Raw genomic sequence first — 26,453 nt, 5'->3', positions numbered from 1 at the left:
ACTCAACATTGTCAGTGTCGGAACAGAAATTTTCGTTTTGATCTGTTAGATAGTCTGAAATCTGCCTTCTATTACTCTTGCTAAACAGATAAACCTTCCTCCCTTTTTTTATATTCCTATTAACTTCCATATTCAGGGATGCTGCAACGGCCTTATGATCACTGATTCCCTGTTCTGCACTTAAAGAGTCGAAAAGTTCGGGTCTGTTTGTTATCAGTAGGTCCAAGATGTTATCTCCATGAGTCGGTTCTCTGTTTAATTGCTTGAGGTAATTTTCGGATAGTGCACTCAGTATAATGTCACTCGATGCTCTGTCCCTACCACCCGTCCTAAACATCTGAGTGTCCCAGTCTATATCTGGTAAATTGAAATCTCCACCTAAGACTATAACATGCTGAGAAAATTTATGTGAAATGTATTCCAAATTTTCTCTCAGTTGTTCTGCCACTAATGCTGCTGAGTCAGGAGGTCGGTAAAAGGAGCGAATTATTAACCTAGCTCGGTTGTTGAGTGTAACCTCCAGCCATAATAATTCACAAGTACTATCCACTTCTACTTCACTACGGGATAAACTACTACTAACAGCGATGAACACTCCACCACCAGTTGCATGCAATCTATCCTTTCTAAACACCGTCTGTACCTTTGTAAAAATTTTGGCAGAATTTATCTCTGGCTTAAGCCAGCTTTCTGTACCTATAACACTTTCAGCTTCGGTGCTTTCTATCAGTGCTTGAAGTTCTGGTACTTTACCAATGCAGCTTCGACAGTTGACAATTACAATACCGATTGCTGCTTGGTCCCCGCATGTCCTGACTTTGCGCCGCACCCGTTGAGGCTGTTGCCCTTTCTGTACTTGCCCAAGGCCATCTAACCTAAAAAAACCGCCCAGTCCATGCCACACAAACCCTGCTACCCGTGTAGCCGCTTGTTGTGTGTAGTGGACTCCTGACCTAATCCGAAACCCCACCACCCTATGGCGCAAGTCGAGGAATCTGCAGCCCACACGGTCAAGTCTAATTTGTCAACAACAACTAGTTTCACTTCTGACAGAAATTGCCAGTGTCAGTGAATGCACAGCAGTCTCATCAGTTTCTGAGCAAACATTGTGGTGCAAAATGCTTGCAGTGGACATTTTGAGTTAGATACCACATAGGAATCTGTTGCTCACAGTAATACATACAGCTGTACATCTTCAGTCGGCCAAACAACATATCATCTGGACAGTAGCTGGCTGGAGGTGTGTAGTGTGGTCAAACAGGTTGTAATTTTGACTGTCCTGCAAGACACTGAATACACATATAGACTGATGAGGCATTGAACCTAATCTGTATAGAACAAACAGTTTAGGTTGGAGGTGTTTCTGTGGTGTTTTGGGTAGTACTTTTTATACCATGACCTGAGCCCACTCATTTAGGCTCCAAGAACATGAACCAGGATGTTTATTTCAACATTCTTGGTGACAAACTGTTGGTCTTTCATATACATCTTCACAGAGAGTTTGTTGTGGACACTCCCATTTTTCGAGCAAGCAAAGCAAAGAAGGGAAAGCAATAATGTAGAAGGAGTATATAGATGTACTTGAGGGCATTATTATGGAAATGGAAGAGTGTGTAGATGAATATGGCATAGGATATATGATACTGAATGAAGAATTTGACAAGCACTAAAAGGCCTAAGCCAGAAGAAGGCCAAAGGAGTAGACAACATTCTGTTAGATCTGCTGATAGCCTTGGGAGAGCCAGTCATGACAATATTTTTCAATATGATGTGCAAGATGTAAGAGACAGGTGAAATAATCTCAGACTTGAAGAAAAATGTAGTAATCACAATTCTAAAGAAAGCATGTGCTAACAGGTATGAAAATTACCAAATGATCAGTTTAAAAAGACACAATTGCAAAATACTAACATGAATTCTTTACAGAAGAATGGAAAAACCTTGAGAAGATCAGTTTGGATTCCAGAGAAATGTAGGGACACATGAGACGATACTGATCCTACAACTTCCCATAGAAGATAGGTTAAAGAAAGGCAAAACTACATTTAAAGCATTTGTAGACTTAATAGAAAAATGTTGACTGGAGTATTCTCTTTCAAATTCTAAAGGTAGCCAGGGTAAAATACAAGGATTGAAAGGCTATTTACAACTTGTGCAGAAACCAGATGGCAGTTATAAGAGTTGAGAGGCATGGTAGGGAAGCAGTGGTTAAGAACAGAGTGAGATACGATTGTAGCCTATCACCAGTGTTATTCAGTCTGTATACTGAGCAAGCAGTAAAGGAAACAAGAGAAAAATTTGGAACAGGAATTAAAGTCCAGGGAGAAGAAATAAAAACTTTGAGGTTTGCTGATGACATTGTAATTCTGTCAGAGACAGCAAAGTACTTGGAAGATCAGTTGAACAGAATGGACAGTGTCTTGAAAGGAGAGAATAAGATGACCATCAACAAAAGCAAAATTAATATAATGGAATGTAGTCAAATTAAATCAGGTGATGCTGAGGGAGCTAGATTAGGAAATGAAACACTTAAAGTAGTAGATGAGTTTTGCTATTTGAGCAGAAAAATACCAGATGATGATTGAATAGAGAGAATATAAAATATAGGCTGGTAACGGCAAGAAAAGCATATTGGAAGAACAGAAATTTGTTAATATCAGGTATAGATTTATGTGTCAGGAAGTCTGTTCTGAAAATATTTGTGTAGAGTGTAGACATGTACGGAAGTGAAACATGGATGATAAACAGTTTAGACAAGAAGAGAATAGACGCTTTTGATATGTGGTGCTACAGAAGAATGCTGAATGTTAGGTGGTCAAGTCACATAACTAGAATTGGGAAAAAAATAAATTTGTGGCACAGCCTCACTAGAAGAAGAGATCAATTGGTAAAACACATTCTGAGGATCACCAATTTAGTACTGAAGGGAAGGAAGGAGGGTAAAAATCATAGAGAGAGACCAAGAGACAAATGCAGTAAGCAGATTCAGAAGGATTTAGTTTGCAGTAGTTACTCGGACATGAGGAGACTTCCACGGACAGAGTAGCACAGAGAGCTGCATCAAACAAGTCTTCAGACTGAAGAGCACTACAACAACATTGCCCTAGAAAATAATCCCCAATGCAGCAGAGAATGATTTTCAAATTTGAAATTTGCTAAACTGTTTTTTTTTTTGCACACTATGATCCTGTGTGAAATTAACACAAGTTCTGTGCTATGAACCCTCTATAGACCTGTTCTGATTAGTCTGATTTGTATGTGGTAGGACTGAGTTTGGGCCCTTGATTAGTTTGCTGATGTCATAACCAAATGTTAGTTTTTGAAAAGATCAGTTATTCATTGTTTCAAGGAACTTTTGCACTATATCAGATGTTAATCTGGTCTTTCCAATGGTAAACTAATTTTTTATGGGGGTATTGTTATGTATTTTACAGGTACACTCTTGTGAAGCAATAGTTTCATTGATGCCTGACTGTTTTGTGGTAGGTGACAGCAAGGAAGGAAAATGGAGAGAAGCAATCTTACACTGCCATTGTATCACTAGGAACTGGCCTCAGCAGCCAGAGACAGTGTCATGTGTGTGTGAGTTGCATTTGTGCAAGTGGCTGTGTGTATGTTGCCTAACTCAGAAGAAGGCCTTTTGGCCAAAAGCTTACTTGTTTGACAGGATTTTTGCTGTGCCTATCTGCAAATCAACATCCTCCTACATGGTGAGCAGCAATCTGTTCTTCTCATAATATTGTCATTAAGAATGTTAAAATAATTTTTAATTACTACTGACTTCCAAGATGTGAATACTGAATTAATTATGATAGACTCAATGAGAAAGAGAAGAATTGATAAACATCTATATTCACTGTTACATTGAGGTATGTGTCATTAACAACCCTTAAACTAGACAAATATCTTGAAATTTCTTTTAAATAGCCGAGATTTCACCTACTTTTGTTCACCGAGCGAGGTGGCGCAGTGGTTAGACACTGGACTCGCATTCGGAAGGACGACGGAAAACCTAAATCAGGATGGCCGGAGACGGGATTGAGCCGTCGTCCTCCCGAATGCGAGTCCAGTGTGCTAACCACTGCGCCACCTCTTTTCAGCAGTAACTTCCACAAAACACAATTGCATTATCACAAGGTAGGGGTTTGGTGCACAGTGTCTGCACGCTGCATTATTGGTCCCGTCTTTTTGCATCAGATGCTGACTTCGGCATGTTGCATTGCCAACAGTTTGGAACCGTTTACGGCAGCGTTAACAGAGGAGGAAAGGACCTACAGTTACTTCAAACAAGATGGAGCAACTGCTCATGCAGCCAACTCAACCTTGGAACACATTTATACAGTCACCATGCCTGACAGAGTTGTCAGCAGAGGTCAGCCTGGTCACCACCCTAGTTAGCCACCCAGGTCACCTGATCTGTCAGTATGTGATTACTTTGTGTGCGGAGCCTTCAAGCCTGAGGTGCATCACGACAATCCTCATAGTCTTCAAGAACTTCAGCAGGAAATTTTGGATGAGATTGCACCAATTCTAGCAGTTAAGCTTTGATTCTCTGCAGCAACTCAAAGACAAGGGCCCAAAAGTGCCAAGTGATGTATGGTGGTCACTTTCAACATCTGCAGTAGTCAGGTTTGTACCGTATTTCATTTCCTCTGCTGTGTTTCTTTGTACCCTGGAACTCCAGTCTATGGGTCACTTTCATTTGCCCCACACTATAGACACAGAAATGACTGCTTTGGATATCACCATTCATATGAAGCAAAAATCCTTCAGAAGACAAATCTTTTTTGTTATTTTGGTGAAGGGGGAATTAACACTTGATCATTTGATACATTATGGGGAAGAGGAGCTAAAAGGTGCCTTGTAGTAACAGGAAGCTCTCAATGTCTCTATAGTTAAAAATGATTGAAGTTGATAAATTGGAGTAAAACATTGATTACAGACATAGGGCTCATGCTCCTATTTCACACTGTCACAAAACAGCTCACTCACTCTTTTGTCCAGCTCTCTTTATTTACCCTATATTTTCAGTCATAATTATTTTATTTCAATTAGAATATTTCATTGCAATGAAAATATTGAATGTAATATTTCATTTCAATGAAAAAACTGAACGTAGAAGGATACTGATAGCCCTTCAGTTCATAATTTTAGTAAATCATAGTCTTGGCAATGATGGTAACCATACCTGCACCAGAATAACAAAGTGACTGACATCTAGTTTACCAAAGCAACAACCAATAAGAGCAGTTTTTATACTGCTCTGCTGCCTCAGCTGCAGGTCACCAGCTAGCTGTAGATGTCAGTTATGATCAGTAACATAACTGTTGTGATTTGTTCCTATATGACTTGTTTTTCTATGTGGTGTGTTTCTTTTATGAAATTTTTAAATATAACCATATTATTGGTTGGGAAAGCAGAGAGACTACTATGATCCTGTAAAGTGGACTGAACATTGTATTTTAACATGGAATACAGTATGGACAACACAGCTGCTGTTACAAGAGAAATATTGCACTTTCCCATAATGGCAAACTGACAACATCTTCCCTTTCTATCCTCAGCTATGGATCACTTTTTTATTGTGATCCAGGCTATACTTTACAACTAATGAGCATCATGTAACACATGGAATGCTCCTTTGATATGACACTGTCAAATTTTTGAGCAGCTAAGATAATGGATAGAGTTTGTTGGATTCTTACATGAAATGTTCAGACTGACATGACTGGCAGTCTATTTGAAGAGAAAATCATAACTGGGATAAAATGTGTGGATGAGACATTTCAAAAGGCATGGATGACAACTTTGAAATTGTAGATGCTGTTCTTTATAGATAGGTTTAATACTTATGGCACAGTTAACATGGCTGCCCATAAGATGAAGGTTAACACTGGGGAATGTAAGGTGTGGTATGTAAAACAAATGAACAAATTTGACTTGCATAAAGAATTACAGTGTTCACAGAAATACATTCACATAACACACACAAATCTCATCACTGTAACCTAAGTAGCTCATAAGATGGTGGCCCTGCATACAGGAAAGCTCTTTCTGTTTCATCAGCAAATGAAAACACATGTTGCGCTACTCAGTGACTACGCAGGTTCAGTGCGCGAACAAAAAGTACACACTGATCAATGCACACACGCCCACTAACCAGAGTAATTTGAAAGACCCACAGGTCTCAGGAAAATTCTGGTCTACCCTTGAGAAAGTGATCTCCAAAGTCCCAAGAGATGACGTCAAACTCCTCCTGGGCAACTTTAAGGCACAGATTGGCGGATAAAAACGATGCAGGAAAACAGTCAGCAATTATCCAGCACATAAATTTACTAACAAAAATGGCACACAGCTCATAGAACTCTGCCAACAGAACAACCTCAAGCTCATGTTGACATCCCTCAGAAAAGACCCCAGAAAACAGAAAACCTGGTGCTCACCAGTCAAGCAGTTGTGTGAGTTCCAAATCTACTATGTGGCGATCTTTTATCCAGTACAGAAAGAGATCCCCCTTACCAAAATTTGGCACAAAGAAAAATCAAAGAATCTGAAGTGAAAGAAGCATGGGAAAAAGAATGTGTAAATGACTGGCAAAATTCCCACTGGAAAATCACAGAAAAAGCACGAGCCCTCATTCCTCTGAAGAAGAACACCAAACAGCCTTGGTGGTACACCAACTGTGAGAATGCACTTGTCACTAGGAAAGTTGCATACCAGAAATACAATAGACAAAAATCCCCAGAAAATTTACAGGCTTTCAATGAAACATGAAAAAGAACCTCAAAAATTATCAGGCAATTCAAAAGAAAATTCATGAAAGAACAGTTAGATTCCATAGCAGACAATTTCTGTAACTACAACACAAGAGATTTCTACAGGATCTTTGCAGGGCAAATCCGAGGATACACACCACTGAACCTCTGCTTCAGGAAAAGTGATGGAAAATTGGCACTGACAAAAAAGGATAACTGCAAGGTGTTGGCACAGTATTTCTCAGAACTTTTGAATTGCCCAGAACCCACAGAGAGATTCCTAGAGGAAGAGCTGGCAGAGGAGCACACAGACTCACCACCCCTAACACAAGAGGAGGTCCACAGAGACATCCTCAAACTCAAAAACAACAGAACATCTGATGAAGATGGTATAGTGGCCAAGCTACTGAAAAACCTTGGAGGACACTCACTTACAGAACTCACACAGATTATCACAGACGTCTGGATATCAGAAAAGCTGCCAGGTGACTGGAAATGCACACTGACTCACCCATTACATAAAAAAGGTGACTGCACAGATGTAAACAGGGGCACTTCCCTTCTACAAGTCACATACAAGGTCCTTTTGGCATGACTACTCAGAAGGACACAGGACCAGCTGGAACACAAGATCAGCAAGTACCAGGCAGGGCTTCTGACCTGGTTGCTCCTGTGCAAAACAAATCATCAATTTGAAGATTATGCTGAAAATAAAAAATCAGAAATATGCCAGTCATATGAAATTTATTGACTTTAAGAAAGTGTATGATTCTGTTGACCACCAGTCATTGTTCAAAATCCTATACAAACAAGGTCTGGACAACAAGACACTTTTTTGTGGCTGATCAAACTGACACTAACAAACACGACATCAAAAGTGAAATTTAGAGGGGAAACCTCAGAACCTCTTGAGATCAGGACAGGCTTGCATCAAGGTGATGGTCTCTCACTACACCTCTTCATCCTAGTATTGGACAAAGTCATTAAGGAATGAGAGAAATAGCTGAAATTACGAGGATACTGGAAGCCAATGCAACTAGGCGACCCAAGGATGAACTGGAAGTTGGCTGTTTAGCCTTCGCAGATGACCTTGCACTACTTGCAGACAATTAAACAACAGCAATCAGGCAGATAGAAGTACTCAAAGAGTGCTCAGAAAAAGTAGGGCTACAGATCTCCTTCCAAAAAACAGAGTTCTTCTGCACAAAATTCAACTTAGTGAATTTAAACACAAAATATGGCAAGATTCACAGAGCAGCACATTTTAAATACCTAGGGGAAGTGCTCGAACTGACAGGAAAGGAGAAAATCATGCAGAACACCAGGTTGTACAAAACACAGGGTATCTACAACAAAAAATGTTTATGACCTCCATCTAAATTCGTCACCACATACTGTAATCAAACCTGAGGTGCTATACGCCTGCGAGACTCTGATGCTACTCACCAAGGGTGACTGAGAGAAGATCCTCACAGGAGAAAGAAAAAAATATCAGGAAAATTATTGGACCAAAATTCACATATGAAGGATATAGGCTTCACTCCAGACACCACACAGAAGTTGTCACTGAAATGACATAAGCTAGTGCTACGACAACCACACACATTTGTAATACATGACTTATCAGTATAAATTTTTAGGACTAACCAATAAGAAATAAAGTAATCAGATCCACTGGCAAGGGTTTGAGCCAAAGCAAAGAGCAGAATTATCATAAAAATGACGAAGTAGTTGGTTCCGGATCTGAAGTAGCCAACATATGGGGACTTTTTCACCACTCCTTTAGTTGTAGCTTCCATCATGTCTGGTGCTTCTTCATCCTCTTCTTCTTCTATCAGCGATCCGTGGTATGAAGATGCGCTCTTGAAAAAATAATGAGTAATATTACTTCACAGAAACATATGTTATTTTCATGCTTTTGGTCTGTTTAAAGACAACTAAAAAAACAACATGTTACTAACATTTTAGTAATTTTTGAGAACATTTCTCATGGAGAAACAGTTTCCTGGGTTAAAGTACTTTAAGAATGGATTATAAACAGTCTCAACTGCAGAAGCATTTATTTCGATAGTAGCCAATTTTGGTCAGAATTTGATCATCCCTCGACCACCATACTGTGATAGTGTGTGGTGCTGGTGAATGGAGTGGGTGTTGTGATTCCATGGACATTAATTCCAGTTGACGTCCATGGAGTTGCAACACCTTCTCCATTCAGAGCCACCGCCTACCATCATGGGTGAAGGTGATCAAAAAGTGACCGAAACTTGTTACCATCAAAATAAGTGTTTTTACTGTTCATATCATTTGTAAGCCGTTTTTAAACAGACATTTTTTTGCTCTTACAGCATGAGATCAAGACCAGCACACAACAGTCAGTTTCTTCTTTTAATGTAACTTAAAACAAGCTTCGCATTTTTTTAAGAACTGCCTATTGTGTTGATATCAGGCAAGTGTTAAGTGAAGTGCAAAATACCCTTCTATTCTTTGTGTTGATCAATGCCGTAAATAATAGGTATGAAGCCTACTGACAACAATGGGCTTCAGGTTGACTGGATGTTTGCATTGTGTGTAGGCTCTGATGAGTATGATGAAGTATTTGTATAGAGTATTATAGCTAAAACAGAAACAGATCCCTTTCACACTTACAGGGTAAGAAAAAGTATGTTTGATGATTACTGAAAACAAAAGTGTGACAACTAGAAAAATGTTAAAATTATTGCATACTTTCAAACTTTCCCCTGTGAAACATAATATAAATACATTTGGATATCCAACTAGGTTGTGAATTTCATTTTAGTGTAAAATCTTGACAACTGCCAGAGCTGTTTTCAGATACTTCATGACATATAGTATGTACTCATATGCCTTGTGAAAATGGCATTGTGTCCCACACTATGTGTACTGAATATATACGTTTGTGTTAGATTTTTTACCAAATGATGTGTTGTGTTGAGGAAGGCAGAGCTGATTTCAATAGTGTATCCAATATCCTGGGACTCCAAGAAACGCATCTCTAGTCAATAAATAAAAATATTTATGCAAAAGAGAAGCATTGTAGCCCACACTGCATTTTGTATAGGTGCACCTTAAAAGTAAAATGCTTACTCTCAATCACTAAGGAAATTAATATCATAAGAAACGAGGTAATGAGTTTCCTGGACATTTTTATGCTGCATATTCAATGTCTGAATGGCTGCATGTATGAAAAGTATTTGTGGAACAGAAGGGGGCCTCAATAATGATGAAAACAAAAAGGCTTGGACCAACAGATATCAGATGACAATATTACTAGGTGAAATTTTTATACGTAAATGAAGATAGGGGGTAGAGAGTTGATGCATCAGAGAGAATATTTGGCCAAAGAGTCTTTGAAGGTGACAAGAGTAATGTTACGAAATGAAACTGCTATGAACATTTGGAGGATAAGCAATATAGGAACAAACTAAGAGATCCAACAAGTATGTGAATTTTAGTGTGAGATAATTCATGGATGTCATTATAGTAATGTTTCAGGGTATTTTCCAACCGTTAAACCTTCTAGATGTAAAACTGTGTCATTTGATCTTGTGAGCATCAGGAAATAATTGAATACTACCCTACAGTTACTAATATTAGTTCTGAGACAGTAGAGGAATATTATCTATTGGCAGGATAATAAATAGCATCTGATAATGCATAATTTGGATGATTCAGCTGGAAAAGAGATGATTATTGACAAATCCATGAAAATATAATGCCATTGTTTTGTATTGTTATGTATAGTTTCAGGTATAGGAGGATGGGATTGTCACATGAGCATATAGAGTAATTTTGGTAGTTAAAATTTGATAGAAAAGAAGGCAGACATGCAAACTCCTGTTGCATTTTTAATTTGATACAGCAAAAGATGAAATCCATTGTTAAAAATTTTTCTCTTAAAAATGCATGTACTTTTTGCTATAACAGAATAATGCCAGTAACAAATGTAAACTATATCCTCACACACAGCACACATTGAGAATGGAGCTCTTTAAAAGTAGACAACCATATGGGTCCCTAAATGTTACTCACACGTGTGGATGCTCGAGATATTTGCCTGGAGAATCTCGAAAGCTGCCTACCAAATGTTTGTGATGATTTATTCTCTTCAGACTCATCTTCATCTGTGTTTTTTCCTGAAAGGCTCAGCATCATTGCATACTCTGGGTTTTGTACAACTGATGCATATAACCCTTGAATTTTGACTTTCCCCTGTTGGATAAAAAACATAATTATTGTACAAAATCAGTGATACTGTTTGATGGTTTAAAGAAGAAATATTTCCAGCAATGTGCCTTATATATAGATCATAATAGCCACATACTCATATAAACATTATGCAACTGCAGTGGAAAAACAAAATTAACAGTAATATGCAAACTATAATCCTAAAATGATAAAAAAGATGGACTGTGCATGAAGAGAGTACATGCATCCTTTTGATTAAACACTATTAACTTTTATTCTTATTTAACTCACAATGAGAGACTTGTATGTATGCAGCAAAGTATTTGGCATAATTTTGTCTCTCTCTCTGTCTATAGCACCCCCCCCCCCCCCCACACATCCCCTTTCTCTCTCTCTCTCTCTCTCTCTCTCTCTCTCTCTCTCTGTGTGTGTGTGTGTGTGTGTGTGTGGATGCAACTGTGCACTTGTCAGCAACTAAATGTTTCTAGGCTAATATTCAGTGAGTGGTCTCCATTACTCCTAAATTATCCACATTATACCAGAGTTTTCAATATGCCTCTTTGTTGTTATAAAATGTGCGTGCTATTCATTGTGAGATAGTTGAGAATATGGAGTCATATACTGAGTTAAGAAATGCAAGAAACATTTATTGTTGCAAAATATTTCGATTTCACAATATGATTTCAGAGGAACTACTGCATTTTGTCCTGAAAAATTCAGTTTTTTTATTTGCTCAGAAACAAATTTGTTTTGGAATCTTTTTATGGTTGTCTACAGCATAGGTCATCTCCTCATTTGGTGAGCATATTGTATCTCCAAGCGATTTTTTTTTAAATTCAGGAAACAGGGAAAAAAAGAATCACATGTCTAAATCTGAGAAATAAGATGCACCATCCATCCAAAAAGACCTAAGACTGGTTTTATTCCTGGCATATTAGTGGCATAAGTGCAGTAGCTATCATGGCTGCTTGAACTAACAACTGTAACAACAGATGTGCATTTGACCACTCTGTTGTAAGCAAGCAATCTCAGTAGTTGACATGTGACCATAATGAGTCAACATTGTTGTTTCACAATTCACAATACAGCAATTTTTCTACATCAAGTGTTCAAGATATTCTCTAGAACGTTTTGAAAAAGAGAAAAGTATGCACCAAGTTTGCCCCACACACCTTGACTCCTGGACAAAAATGAATGTGGGTATCTGCTGCAACTTGATTGAAATGCAATTCACAGACAGTTCATTCCTGGGAAAAATGATCACAGGTGGCAAGACTTGGTGTTATCAATAAGAACTTGTCTCTAAATGACAAAGTGTAGAAATTCATGAAGGCTCAATGCTTTGATGGCATAACCAACGTTCAGTCCACTGCTGAGTTGATGTGAGTTGAACAACATTCCACAGAAGAACTTTTCTGACAGTTTTACATGGTTGTCACAATGGTATGTGTTTTGCAGTCTAGTGGGGAGGGGGACGGGGGAATATGTTGAACACATGATGTATTAAGACCACCTTTTTAATCATTTTCTGCTTTTTGCTAATCCTGTCTCAAACCCTTATGGACTGTTGCAGTACATAAGAAATTATTTCTTTGCTGAACTCGTGCACTTTTGGCATAACAGTATCCAGCAGAAAGAGCAATATTTGGCATGCTACTTGTAGTTTTTAGGGCTCAACTAACTATTCAAATGGTCCAAGAACATTATATAGTAAACCCACACACTCTTTTATGCTTTTCTAAACAGACAAACATGATTATACATTACTCTTTATTTCCTTTTATTTTTCCTTCTCATATTTGGTACTTACTATTTTAACTGCAGATTCATCTCCAGGTGGAAGCACGTTTCATCTCAATCCATATAATGATGACAGAAGTTCTTTGGAATATACTTCAACTTTTACAAACAAGATTCTGAAATGTCTATGCTCAAATATTTACAGTTGGGAGGCGATCAATGCTAAGCCCATCAAGCAGTCAGTTTCTTCATGCAGAACCATTCAACATATTACATATTCATTCAAATGAGGTACCAAAAGTCTGAATAACCTCATGAATCTTAATTTGAGGTGAACTTTTACCATATTTTAACAATTTTTATGAACCATTTCATCAGAAGAAACCAGCACAAGTCAAATCTGCAGTATTTATATGACCATGCACAATCTCTCTGATAAGTTCTTACATGCTGGTGCAGAATTTCCATGAATTTCTCTCAACTACATTACATAATAATTTTCCAACCTCTCCCCCCCTCCCCACACACACACACACACACACACACACACAGACACCTCCCCTCCCCCACCTCCACGCACACACACAAAACGAATCATAAAACTGACACATCAGTGAGATAAATATTTAGAAAATTGTTGAAATCAAAAATATAAGACCTAGTATTTTATTTCTGGGTGTAACTCTTGACACTCAAGACTTAATGCTCTTGTTATATGAGTATAAACTCACAACATACTTACTGCATCAATTAGCACAACATGATCCGTATGAGGTAGATTTTGTATTTGATGTGTCACAAGTATTCTTGTTTTATGATGCAAAAATTTTACAATGCATTCCTCAAACAGATGTTTTCCCACATGGGTGTCCACTGCTGAGAGTGGATCATCAAGAAGATATACATCTGCATCGCGATAAACAGCCCTGAAACACACAAGTAAACAGCTTATCTTATTATTAGGCAACAGTAGCATATTAAATGATTACAACCAGATCTTATCAGCCTCTATAATTAATTTATAAATATGTGTTCACACAGGTATTTACAGTAGCAACTCTGTGCAGAAGATGCTAACTGAAAGCTGAGTCTAAACCTAAGTAACACCCAGGGTATGGAGTTAGAACTACATTTTAGATAACTACTCATTCAAATCTACTGCTGAAACTCAGCGCTCAAAAGACTGTTAAGGGCAGTGCAATAATTTTTAATTTTTAATTTTCCACTAATTAGTGCAATTGTGCCTGCAGATGTTTATCAGCACTTCTTTCAGAGAGATTTATTCTAAAAATGAACTAGTGAAAATGTCAGAACTCACATGGATTGAGCAGACACTGCTTTGGTAACACTGAGTGCTTCTGGGAATTGCTCATGCATGTAACATCTGTCCAGAAACATTAGAATGTAAAGCATGCCATGTGTATGTAACTATGTGAGGGGTGATGCATCAGTCACACATGTGTGTGATTGCCTGCCCTGTTGAGAGAAAACTGAAATTCACTCTTATAGTTTGGGAAGAATATTTCATGTAGAGCTTGTCGTATTGCCAACGGTGACTAAATTTTTACATTAGTGGAAGGAGCATTCTCAGTGATGTGCCGAATTTCATACTCAAATCCATAACTGAAATTTCAGTGAAAACTGTAACCAGAATCCCCAATAATCTCTACATGATATTCTTTACCAAGATGATTTGCGAAGAGCCAAAATCACAGATCACTTCACTACATTTGCCTTAAAAATCCTAGTTACTTAGTATTCACTGCCTAAGGAGTTCAGTACTAATTCTGATATTTCCATTAGTTGACTACTCCATAGCAGAAGAACCTTATTGGTCTTTCGACACATATTATGACTTTTTTCAAATGAAAACATCGTCTGCTATAGGCTGTAAATTTTTTTTCATTTGTTGTTGGCCAGTTTTGACTGTTTAGTCATTATCAAGCAATATATGAAATATCTCTAGCAACATGCCACAACAAGATATTTTGTATGTTGCTTGATAATTACTATACTTGTCAAAATTGGTCAATAGCAAATAAAAGAAAATAAATTCTGGCTTGCAATGGGTAATGTTTTCTTTTGAAATGTACACTGAGACCATGAACCTGTGTATAAATAAGATCATCATATGATGACTGTCTTACCAGATTGTTCCTGACAAGCTTTTGATGTATGCACATGAATGTCTAAAGCTTCAAGGACACTGCTGTGTTAGAGGCATCTTGACTAAATATGGCAGACTGGCACCATTTCTTAATCCTCTTGCTGATTTGGCAGGACTCCACAGTCCAATCGTTTACCCAATTCCTAACCTTCATATCCTCACAGTTCTAAATTTTGATATTAAGTAATGGACAACACTGAGTATGGTTCAGTATAAACATCTCTGTTAAATTATGTTTGAGGCATTGTAACAAAACCTGCTAGCTATACCAATTGAAGTAACATTAAATGACACTAGCACTTTGACCTGATCTTTATGAATTAGCACCAGTAAACTTAGATAAAACAAAGGCATCGTACTAGGTAGAAACAACTACCAGCTGTAACGTGTATGCAAATCTGTTAATGTTGATAACAGATCAAATGGAAAGCAATAATTTGTGGGTATTTTTGAACACCTCAGCCATTTTTGCATGTTGTGTTAGTGATGATTTTTGTGATGGAAGTTATCCAAAGTATAGTTGTCAAACTATTATCCTGTGAATAACATAAAAGAGATCACTTTTATGTGATGGTGATTTCTACAACAAACAAGAGTGTCTAGATATACAGGGTGTTTAAAAGCCTTTGTGAAAAACATCTTGTTACAGGGAACAACTTTTGCTGCAGACAAAATGTTCACTGGCATTTCCTGGGAGGTGAGGTCCCATCTTACTGATTTTCTAGCCATGGGACAATATGATTTCACCAAACTAGCAGGTACTACTAACCAGTTGTGGTGCATATGATAGATAAACTGATAGATTTTCAACCAAAAAAACCTGAAGTATGTGTGGCTCTTTGTGGAAAAAGACATTTTAGAAGCTTGACCTACCAACTTTCCTTTGGAGTATATGACTAGTTTATAGGCAATACACATTGCACACGAACACCACAGAATACTGACACCCTGATACCTCTCAGAGGCACAATCAATTATTATAGACACCTGATGTCTCCAGGAAGCATGGATGAATATTTTGTCTCTAATGATAGTTGCTCTCCATTATGTGATCTATCACCCCTAGATGTTTGTCACACTGACTTTGAAACACCCTCTATAATAATTAGACATTTTAATGTTTTGTGTTTGTGAACATTTGTTTGTTTATTAAAGTGATTAGCAAATTAAATGTCAGGGAGTGACCATGGATTATATTTTTATATACTAAAAAGGCTATATGTTCTCTAGAAAGAAGAAGATCTCAGCCTGAAGTTAGATCCTCCAAAAACTTATACCCACAAATGAAGAGTCCATCCATCCATGCTAAATACTTCAGCTCTTGCTGTCCATTTACCTGCCACAGAGAGTTCGAGCCATGTCTTGTTCAGTTTGGTCCACAGTGGTGATTTGACATTTGACAGAAATAACTCCTTCCTTGTTGCAGGGATCCTACTGCTGTCTCTGTATTACACATCTCTGTCACCAAATGCCTCAATCTCAACATTTTTCCTCATCCTCTTCCATTTCGCTTCTCTCCATCGCTTCCTTGATACCACTTTGCCACAATTTTCATGGTCTTCTTCTCCTTCCAGGAGGTTGCCATGAAAGTACTTTCTTGAATATTTTCATCAATTCTTTTGACATGCCCAGACCGTCCTTGCTGTCTTTCTTCTATTTTATGTGTAATACACAATGAACACTGTATTAAAAAAATTGGTGTGTGGGAGGCATTGCATTTGTTATGCATAAGACAAGAGTACGCTGTTAAGTATCAGAGAAAAAAAATCAGGTTTCAATATGCCCAACCAACAACAGTCAGACATTGACATCCTTGAGCTTTATTTTGGGACAGGAAAAAGTGCCTCAAATGGTACTTGGTGAAACTTGGCACTGCAAAATTTACATTGCATGCTTAACAGGAAAGACATTCTCTAATAAAAACACAATGATCAGGTACTAGTTTACACAGAATTTTGATTTGGATGTGCAAATATTTACTGAAAGTTTTAGAATGCTGACTTGCACCAGATTACAGAAATACGTACCAATGGCTGCTAAATACACTACTTTTCTATATTTGTTTTAGTACACTTTTGAAGTCAGAGCATCCTTTCTGAGTTAGCATTTTGCATTTTCAGTTTGTTGTTGTGGGTAGTAACCTTCCTCATATGTATTTGTGGAAGAATGTAGACATTTGTTAACACACTCCTAGTCTGTTGCTATTTTCATATCACTGGAATCCTCTAACAAAAATTTCAGTATAGTAATTATTCACAGCAATTCAATGCTGGGATGGTTTGTGATGGACCAGGAATGTGGTATCCACTCTCACTTACCTCCCAAAATATAAAAGTGGAGATGATGAATATTTACACTTGACAGTACAAAATTTGGCTGGCAGAATCACATCTACACCTACATCTGTACTCTGCAAACCACCGTGAGGTGCATGGCAGAGGGTACATCACATCATACCAGTTATTAGGGTTTCTTCTGGTTCCATTCATGTATGGAGTGTCAGAAGAATATTGTGTGAATCCCTCTGTGCACGCAGCTATTATTCTAATCTTATCCTCACAATCCCTATGTGAGTGATACATAGTGGGTTGTAGCATATTCCTAGAGTCATCATTTAAAGTCAGTTCTTGAAACATTGTTAACAGACTTTTTTGGGATAGTTTATGCCTATCTTCAAGAGTCTTCCAGTTCAGTTCCTTCAATTCTCTGTGACACTCTCTCACAGGTTAATCAAACCTGTGGCTATTAGTGCTGCCCTTCTCTGTATATATTCAATATCTCCTGTTAGTACTCTCTGGTACATGTCCCACACACTTTAGCAATATTCTAGGATAGGAGAATGAGTGATTTGTAAGCAGTCTCCTTTGTAGACTGATTGCCCTTCCCTGGTGTTCTAGTAATAAACCAAAGTCTACCAACTGCTTTACTCATGACTGAACCTATGTTATCATTCCATTTCATATCCCTACAAAGTTTTACACCCAGGTATTTTTATGAGTTGGCTGATTCCAACAGTGAGTCATTGATATTGTAGTCATAGGATACTGCATTTTTCCATTTTATGAAGAGCAAAATTTTACATTTCTGAACGTTTAGAGCAAGTTGCCAATCTATGCACCATGTTGAAATCTTATCAAGATCTGACTGAATATTTATGTAGGCCTAGCTTCTTTCAGATAGTACTTCATTATAGATAACTGCATCATCTGCAAAAAGGCTGATTTTACTATTAATATTGTCTACAAGGTCATTAATATAAAATATGAACATAAATGGGCCTAACACACTTCCCTAGGGCACACCCAAAGTTACTTCTACATCTGATGATGACTCTCCAACCAAGATAACATGCTGTGTCCTCCCTACCAAAAAGTCCTCTATCCAGTCACAAATTTCATATGATACCCCTTTTGATCATACTTTTGACAATAAACATAGGTGTAGTACTGAGTCAAAAGCTTTTTGCAGATGAAGAAATACTGCATCTACCTGGTTACCTTGATCCAAAGCTTTCAGTGTTTATTGTGAGAAAAGTGTGAGTTGGGTTTCACATGATTGATGTTTTAGAAATCCATGCTGGTTGGTATTGAGGAGGTTGTTCCATTAAAGATACCTGATTATGTTTCAGCTCAGAGTATGATCTGAGATTCTACAACAAATTTATGTCAAGGACAATGTCAGTAGTTATGTGGATCGTTTCTACTACTCTTCTTGTAGATGGATGTGACCTGTGCTCTTTTCCAAGAACGGGATATGGTTGTTTGTTTGAGGGAACTATAATAGATTATAGCTAGAAGAGAGGCTAATTCAGCCACAAATTCAGTATAGAATCTGGCAGGGATTCCATAAGGGCCTGGAGCTTTGTTCAATTTTAACAACTTCAGCTGTTTCTCAACACAACTGACAATAATACTTATTTCATTCATCTTTTCAATGGTACAAGTATTAAATTGGAGCAGTTCTCTTGGGTTTTTCCTTTGTAAAGGAACATTTGAAAATGGAGTTAAGCATTTCAGCTATTAGTTGATACCCTCGATTTCCATTTCTGTCTCATTTGCTAGGGACTGGAAAGCAACTTTGGTGCCACAAACAGACTTTAAATATGCCCAGAATTTCTTTGGTTTTTGTGAAAAATCACTTGACAGTTTTCTTCTATAGGAATTATTGAAGGCATCACACATTACTCTCTTGACAGCCAAATGTATTTCATTCAGCATCTCTCTATCTATAGCCCTGCACTTTGTTTTAAACCTATTACACAGTAAGATTTAAGGTTTGATACAGCTTTGATGTGAATGAAATATAACCAGTCATATTTTTTATATATTATTGTGACATACAGACAAGGAAACATTACTCAAAAATTACAGAAAACTGATCTTGGCAGTATTACAAATCTGTTCCTAGAATACACAAACTCTTTTCTTCAAATAGAATATCCTGGTTTTATCTATAGATATAGTGCATGTTAATAAAATAGATATAATGTTGTAAACAGCTTTTGTAGCTGAATAAAAAAGGTATAGGATTCATATGTTTTATAAGGAAATCCACTGCTGTACAGCTGCACTATTGACGACAAACAGCTGAAGATAGCGTCTGCTATAAAATATCCAGGTGTAACTATCCAGAGCGACCTTTAGTGGAATGACCATATAAAACAGATACTGGGAAAAGCAGACACCAGACTCAGATTCATCGGAAGAATCTTAAGGAAATGTAACTCATCCACGAAAGAAGTGGCTTATAAGACGCTAGTTCGGCCGATTCTTGAGTACTGTTATTCTATCTGGGATCCCTATCAGGTAGGACTGATGTAGAAGATAGAGAAGATCAAACGAAGTGCGGCGCGTTTCGTCACGGTATCGTTTAGCTGGCGAGAGAGCGTTACGGAGTTGCTAAATAAACTCCAATGGCAGACGTTACAAGAGAGGCGTTGTGCATCACGGAGAGATTTACTATTGAAATTTCGGGACATCACTTTACAGGTGGAGTCAGGCAACATAGTAATGTCCCCCACGTTCACCTCGCGTACTGACTACGAGGAGAAAATTCGAGAAATTAGAGCTAATACAGAGGCTTACGGGCCATCATTCATCCCATGCACTATTCACGAGTGGAACAGGGTTGGAGGGATCAGATACTGGTACCGAAAGGACCCTCCGCCATACACTATTAGGTAGCTTGCGGAGTATGATGTGGATGTAGATATGTGAAGCGTCTCCTGTTTTGAATCCCTCTGATTTTCTTTTGCACCACAAGCAACAAATTTTTCTGGTTTAACAATTTATTTTTTATGGACCCCACCATCGTATTATGTGAAACACATGTCGACATTTCAATGAAGTGCAGTTAATTTGCCACTAAATATGAGACTGAATTTTGTCTATGAATCAATGAAAGTCACTTCTGGTGGAGAATGACCTTCCTGGAGCTGGAAAACTAAATTTACTACCTCTGTTTGACATTATGGCTCTGAGCACTATGGTACTTAACCGCTGTGGTCATCAGTCCTCTAGAATTAGAACTACTTAAACCTAACTAACCTAAGGACATCACACACATCCATGCCCGAGGCAGGATTCGAACCTGCGATCGTAGCGGTCGCACGGTTTGACATTATGCATAAGAATCATTTGCACGGTTTCATTGATATTACACAATATCAGTCGTAGTGATTCTGGCCTGCATGCACAACATTTGTCCTGACGTCAAATAACTGCACCACATCGCTTTCAGTTGAGTCACATTATTCGTGCGCCATGCCTCATCCTAGCAGTCTATTCGTGCTCACATCATTGCTCTTGTGGAGGAACCGAAGCTGACAGTCTCGGAGGCTAGGGCATGGGGTGGCATTCCTGAGTCGATGGGATGACAATATATAATACGTTGCCGAGATACTGGAGAAACCAGAAGACGTGTGGAAATTGGACTTTAGCGTGTAACAGCACTTGTCCAGGATAATGAACTTGTCAACTGTGCAGTTGAAACGTACTACCGCGTTTTCCAGGTCGGCGGATACGGTTCGCTGCCGGCTTTGAGAGGCCGGGCTAACTAGTAAAGATGCTGCCATTAGTGAGATGCTCCATGATAATGGTCGACTCTACCGATTAACTTTTGCCAAGGGCAATGTCAGTCGTGACTTGCAACATGTGATGTTCCCAACGAATTGGTATAGTCCACAGTGGATCATGGCCCGGTACGAGTATACAGACAACACATCCGTTTCAGTCCCGGATACACCCATGAGTTATGTCGCAGTGGCCTTCTTTCGGTGGCAGTTTGAGGCTGGATGTGTTCCCGTGGACTTGGAATGCTTCACAAGATTGATAGTTGACTTGATGCTGTCCATCTTATGAGCAATATTATGGCCCCATCAGTGCGACAACTACATCCTGAGGGCGTAATCTGTTTCCAACAGGACCAATTCCCTATACGCAAGTCAACGATCGTGCTAGCGTTGTTTGTAAAACAGATTGAGATGTCCCTTTTCGTTTGGCCTCTTCCTGCACCAAACCTAAACCCTACTAAAAATGACAATTCGGACCATGCGAGAAAACTGACCAGACCCCGCGTCAATAGCACAAGATGATTTGTGGAACATTACACTAGCTGTGTGGAAGTAGATGGCAGAGTCTGAGACATTTGTTACTCACCTCATAGACGTCTTTTCTCGCAAGCTGCAGACATTGAAGTTAAAGGCCTGTGAAGAGATATTAGGTGGTAACTAAGTCGCATGCTGTGCCTGTGAAGTGTTCTTTCTATTAATTTCGTGATTTCTAGTAATTAAACGAATTAACGTAGTAACGCAAAAAAACTGGACACATCAAACTTTGTCGCCAGGCAGTTGCCTAGTAGATCACCGACTATGCCACTTTTTTCCAACTTCTTTTTTTGACCGAACTAGTTGAACTACCGTACCGGTATATCTCTGAGCTACGAATGCATTATGGTACAGCTGTCGACATTTATATATTTCTGTTATGAAATGAAGTGCCTTTACTAGGTCTGTAACGCCACGAATTAACGCTATAAATGCCGCGACGCAGTTTTCTTGCGTGTTTTGGAGGGTGCGTCCTTATGCTAAGTGTCGAAAAGGTGTTAATCTGCAGTCTGGAACCGCGAGACCGCTACGGTCGCAGGTTCGAATCCTGCCTCGGGCATGGATGTGTGTGATGTCCTTAGGTTAGTTCGGTTTAACTAGTTCTAAGTTCTAGGGGATTAATGACCTCAGCAGTTGAGTCCCATAGTGCTCAGAGCCATTTGGTGTTAATCCTTCTAGTACACTCACAATTACAAGTGTTCTTTGCTTTTCTGAGCAGATCTGTGCAACCAGTGATGAGACTGGTTTCCTATCCAACATGGCGGGTAATTCAATTATCACCCAGGCCATTTTTTGTGCTGTCAGATGTACATTGTCCACATTTCTGAAATGCCCTTCCTTCGCTCATGCAGCAATAAATAAAAGTGGCCTGAGAAGTTATTCAGCATTTTGTGACAAAATATAGTGGTTTCTGCATCAGTATCAGTGGTGGTGATTACCAGCATTTTCTATTAAGAACACATCTCCTGCTACTTTAATTAAGGTAACTTATTTCGTGTCAGACTTATAAAGGTCTTCCAGTCCAGTTTTATTTGACCTCCATCTATTTCGATGCTTAGCCATGTAGAACTTGACAGTGTTGATCATTGAAGAATTCTCTGTTCTTTATAGACCGATCTCAGCAAGCTGAGAACAGAACAACAGGAGTATCAGATGGAATGAAGATTCGAATCGATGTCCGTCAACATCCTTGTTATCAGAGCGGAGCACTAGTTCGCTTAAATAAGGCATGATAAGAGAATGAGCATGATGCTGCTGAAGAACTCCTGTTGTTCGACACTAATTATTGGCGAAACCAAACGCTGCTCAACAATGCAGACCGCCAGATATCAATCATTGTGTTTGAGTACAAGATATATGTTAATGAAAAAATATATACACGCTCCAGTCAAATCAATGTTACCACAGCGTATGCTCGACGTCAACGTACACTAACCACTCACAGTCGCCGTGTGGCAGCACTAGCAGTGGAGGCTACATGAAGCACATCAGGGGGACGCGGAGAACAGTGCAGTCGTTGTCGTATTGGCGAAACAGAGAGACTTGTCGCATGTCCAAATGTGTATGATCATTGGCTTTCGAGCGACGGGTGGAAGTGTTTCCGAAATGGCTAAGTCTCTAAACTCTAGACGTGCTGCTGTGCGCGACAAATCTGTGCTATCCAAAACCAGTGCCGAGGTGGCTGTAATGCACTACGAGCAATAGATGACAGGTGTGAATTATAGTTGTGGAGATGTGCACAGTCGATAAACGTGTAACTGTTGAGCAACAGACCGACCAGATGAACCAAGGGGCTATTAACAGTGTCCCATCAACGACCGTTCAGCGAACGCTGCTACGTGTGGGCCTCCGCAGTAGGCGCCTAGTCCATGCATTCCATGCTGACCTTTGTTCAGCGGTGAGAAGCCTAGAATTCGCAGGCCAGTACCGGGACTGGGCGTCCAGTAAGTGGAGACAGGTGGCTTTGGAGATGAGTCACGTTTCATGCTCCATCGGACTGAATGCAAACGCCCTGCAGCAATCGTCGGAAGGGTCCAGGCCGGAGGAGGGAGCGTTATGGGCCGGGGAATGTTTTCGTGACATTCCTTGAGGGCTCTCGCGATTCTGAAAGGCACAGTTCAAAAATGGTTCAAATGGCTGTGAGCACTAAGGGATTTAACGGCTGAGGTCATCAGTCCCCTAGAACTTAGAACTACTTAAACCTAACTAACCTAAGGACATCACACACATCCGTGCCCGAGGCAGGATTCGAATCTGCGACCGTAGCAGCAGCGCGGTTCCGGACTGCAGCGCCTAGAACCGCGTGGCCACCGCGGTCGGCGAAAAGCACAATTGATCAACACAAGTATGAATCTACCGTTGGGGGACCATGCCCACCTCTACATGCAGTTTGATTTTCGTTGGCTTCTATCAGCAGGACAATGCAACATGTCACACCGTTCGCAGTGTATGTGCGTGGTTCGAAGGGCGCCAGGCTGAGTTTATCGTGCTCCGCTGGCCACCAAACTCCCCGATTTTAAACCCGATCGAGAATCTGTGGGACCATCTTGATCTGGTTGTTGGAGCCGTGGATTCTCAGCCGTGAAATCTAGCACAACTGGCCACGGCGCTGGATTCGGCATGACTCCACATTTGTGTCGGTGCCTTCCAGAGCCTCACTGACTCTCTTCTTGCACGTCTCGCACAGGTCTGCGCTGCAGAAGCTGTTTATTCAGGCATTTGACGGGTGGTCGCATTAATGTAACTGGAGAGAGTATAATTAGTCTTTGAGAGACAAAGTAGACAGATAGGGGAAAGACGCATCTCTGGGAAAGTTGGCAATGTGCGGCGAGCAGAAAGGTGTGGAGAAGTACTCTGACGGCGGTGCTCGAGCTGAGTGACGTGTGTGGCATTCTCAAGCGCGCCAGTGTTTTTATCGTGAAACTGATGGAATGGACCAACATTTAAGCTCCTCAGATGAGCATTGGTTGGAAGGATGTCGCAACTATAAAATCTCATTCACGTCCCCAGCTGTATCTGTGTGTGCGGTCCGCGCTGCAGAAAATGGTTATTCGGGCTTTTGACAGATGGTCACACTAATGTGACTGGACAGTGTAATTCTGCAACAGTCACGAAGTTTTAAATCCGCTACGCATTTTCTTGGTTAGCCGTCATCATCAGGTGGAAAACATATTTTACATGGGTCATGTTAGTGGTAAACATTGGCGATATCGTGCAGCAGCATGTCTAGCGCCTGAGATGTTGTGACTTGCAAGTACGAGAATAGCAAGAAAAGTAAGTGTGCTGCGTTCTGCCGCTGAAATTCGCGTATGTTGTTCTCACTGTAGGACAGATTACAGCGGAAATCGCCACACGTGGGCGTCAGAGGAGTCGGAAGGAAGGGGTGGGTGGATTGGGCGGTGCAGGGTGCGGCAGTTGCGCCCCTTCCTGGAATCTGGTATACCGTACTGATTTCCTGTCCATTACAGCACTATCATGTGCCTTCCCTCTTCCTGTAATCTAATGTACCTTAATGATTTTCTATCCATTACAGATTTATCATGTACTTAGGAATTGGATGTTTTGTGTTAGCAGAAGAGCCAACACAGTGTTACGAGAGGAGGCCGAAATGCACGCGTTTTAGCTCACGCAGGCTGGCGTGAGGAGGGAAGAAATATACTGACGTGAGGTCTGGAACATGACAAGGAATGAGAATTCAGAAAGCGGACGTAATTAGTTTGATACTTAACTTTAATCCATTAATGATGAACGTCGCTCTTGACGGAACATTATCTGTTCAGAATACCTTTCGGGAGATAGTAATTATAGTAACTGAATATGGCGCCTTGCTAGGTCGTAGCAAGTGACGTAGCTGAAAGCTATACTATAGTGTCGTCTCTACAAATGAGAGCGTATGTAGATAGTGGACCATCGCTAGTAAAGTCGGCTGTACAACTGGGGCGAGTGCTAGGGGAGTCTCTCTAGACTAGACCTGCCGTGTGGCGGCGCTCGGTCTGCAATCACTGATAGTAGCGACACGCGGGTCCGATGTATACTAACGGACCGCGGCCGATTTAAAGGCTACCTCCTAGCAAGTGTGGTGTCTGGCGGTGACACCACAGGATGCGTATGAGATTAAGGATATTTCAACATAACGTGAACGACCCAAATGACGAGTACTGTGGCTTTAGCAGCCGCTGCGTAATTTACGTTTGTTCGGTTATCACACTGTTCACGGAAAATAACGCCGTTTCCTTCAGCGTGATTGCGTTCTTGCGCTGACGTAAACTCAAGGTAGATGCAAAACTTTGCAGAATTGTACTGAAACAGAACGCCATCCTTTTTTCTGTCTACCCCAATATGCGTTACTATTGGTACAGAATCGGCGCGGGGGACTTCTCATTGTCAGCTTCACACGGAAGATCGCTGACCTGTCCCCCGAAGAACGAGTCGTGTTATAGAGTGGTTTTGCTTGTTTCAATCACAGAAAAGACTCTGTGAAAATCTATTATGAGGTAAAATATGTTTTCTAGAGCGATAATTACTTTTTATGAAGCTATTAATCCATTAGTGTACACTACATTGTCTGTTTTGTATGAAAGCTTTAAATTTTTAAGGCACCCAAAAACTTCGCCGTGTAAAACTTGCTGTAGTAATCACAATTTTCTAGTAGTTTTCGTCTTTTTCAGGGGCACAATCTGTTGTTTTTTCTTCTGTATGTCGCCATTCACAAAGGCCTGGGAGAGGCGGAAATATGTCCAGGGATGCCTGCTGACTTGGCTGTGCAAAGTATGCCATGTGCTCGTCAAACGTTTTTGAAAGCAAGCGAAAGGCAAAGGTCCCGAGTTCGAGTCTCGGTCCAGCACACAGTTTTAATCTGCCAGGAAGTTTCAGCAAGTGAGAGGGCTGGAAACAATAATTTTGGCAAAAGAAGCTCCCTTTTATTACATAGTACGTCACGTGAGTATAACAGTAGTGTATGCGTATTCTAAGAAGACTCTCA

The 26,453-nt window shown here is 39.8% G+C and overlaps 1 protein-coding gene across 1 annotated transcript in view; it reads right to left on the bottom strand.

The window, feature by feature from the left end:
* Positions 1–26,453, bottom strand: part of LOC126458002 (ATP-binding cassette sub-family C member 4-like) — a 120,778-nt gene that overhangs the window by 68,664 nt on the left and 25,661 nt on the right. Inside the window, exons 8-10 of the mRNA XM_050094775.1 lie at positions 13,444–13,627; positions 10,806–10,985; positions 8,403–8,617 (exon numbers count right to left, since the gene is read on the bottom strand). Of these exons, the coding sequence (XP_049950732.1) occupies positions 8,403–8,617; positions 10,806–10,985; positions 13,444–13,627 (579 nt within the window). The remainder of the gene's footprint in view (positions 1–8,402; positions 8,618–10,805; positions 10,986–13,443; positions 13,628–26,453) is intronic.

Source organism: Schistocerca serialis, chromosome 2 (assembly GCF_023864345.2).
Source record: "Schistocerca serialis cubense isolate TAMUIC-IGC-003099 chromosome 2, iqSchSeri2.2, whole genome shotgun sequence".
In the NCBI taxonomy this organism is placed as follows: Eukaryota; Metazoa; Arthropoda; class Insecta; order Orthoptera; family Acrididae; genus Schistocerca; species Schistocerca serialis.
This window is presented reverse-complemented; position numbering and strand designations above follow the sequence as displayed.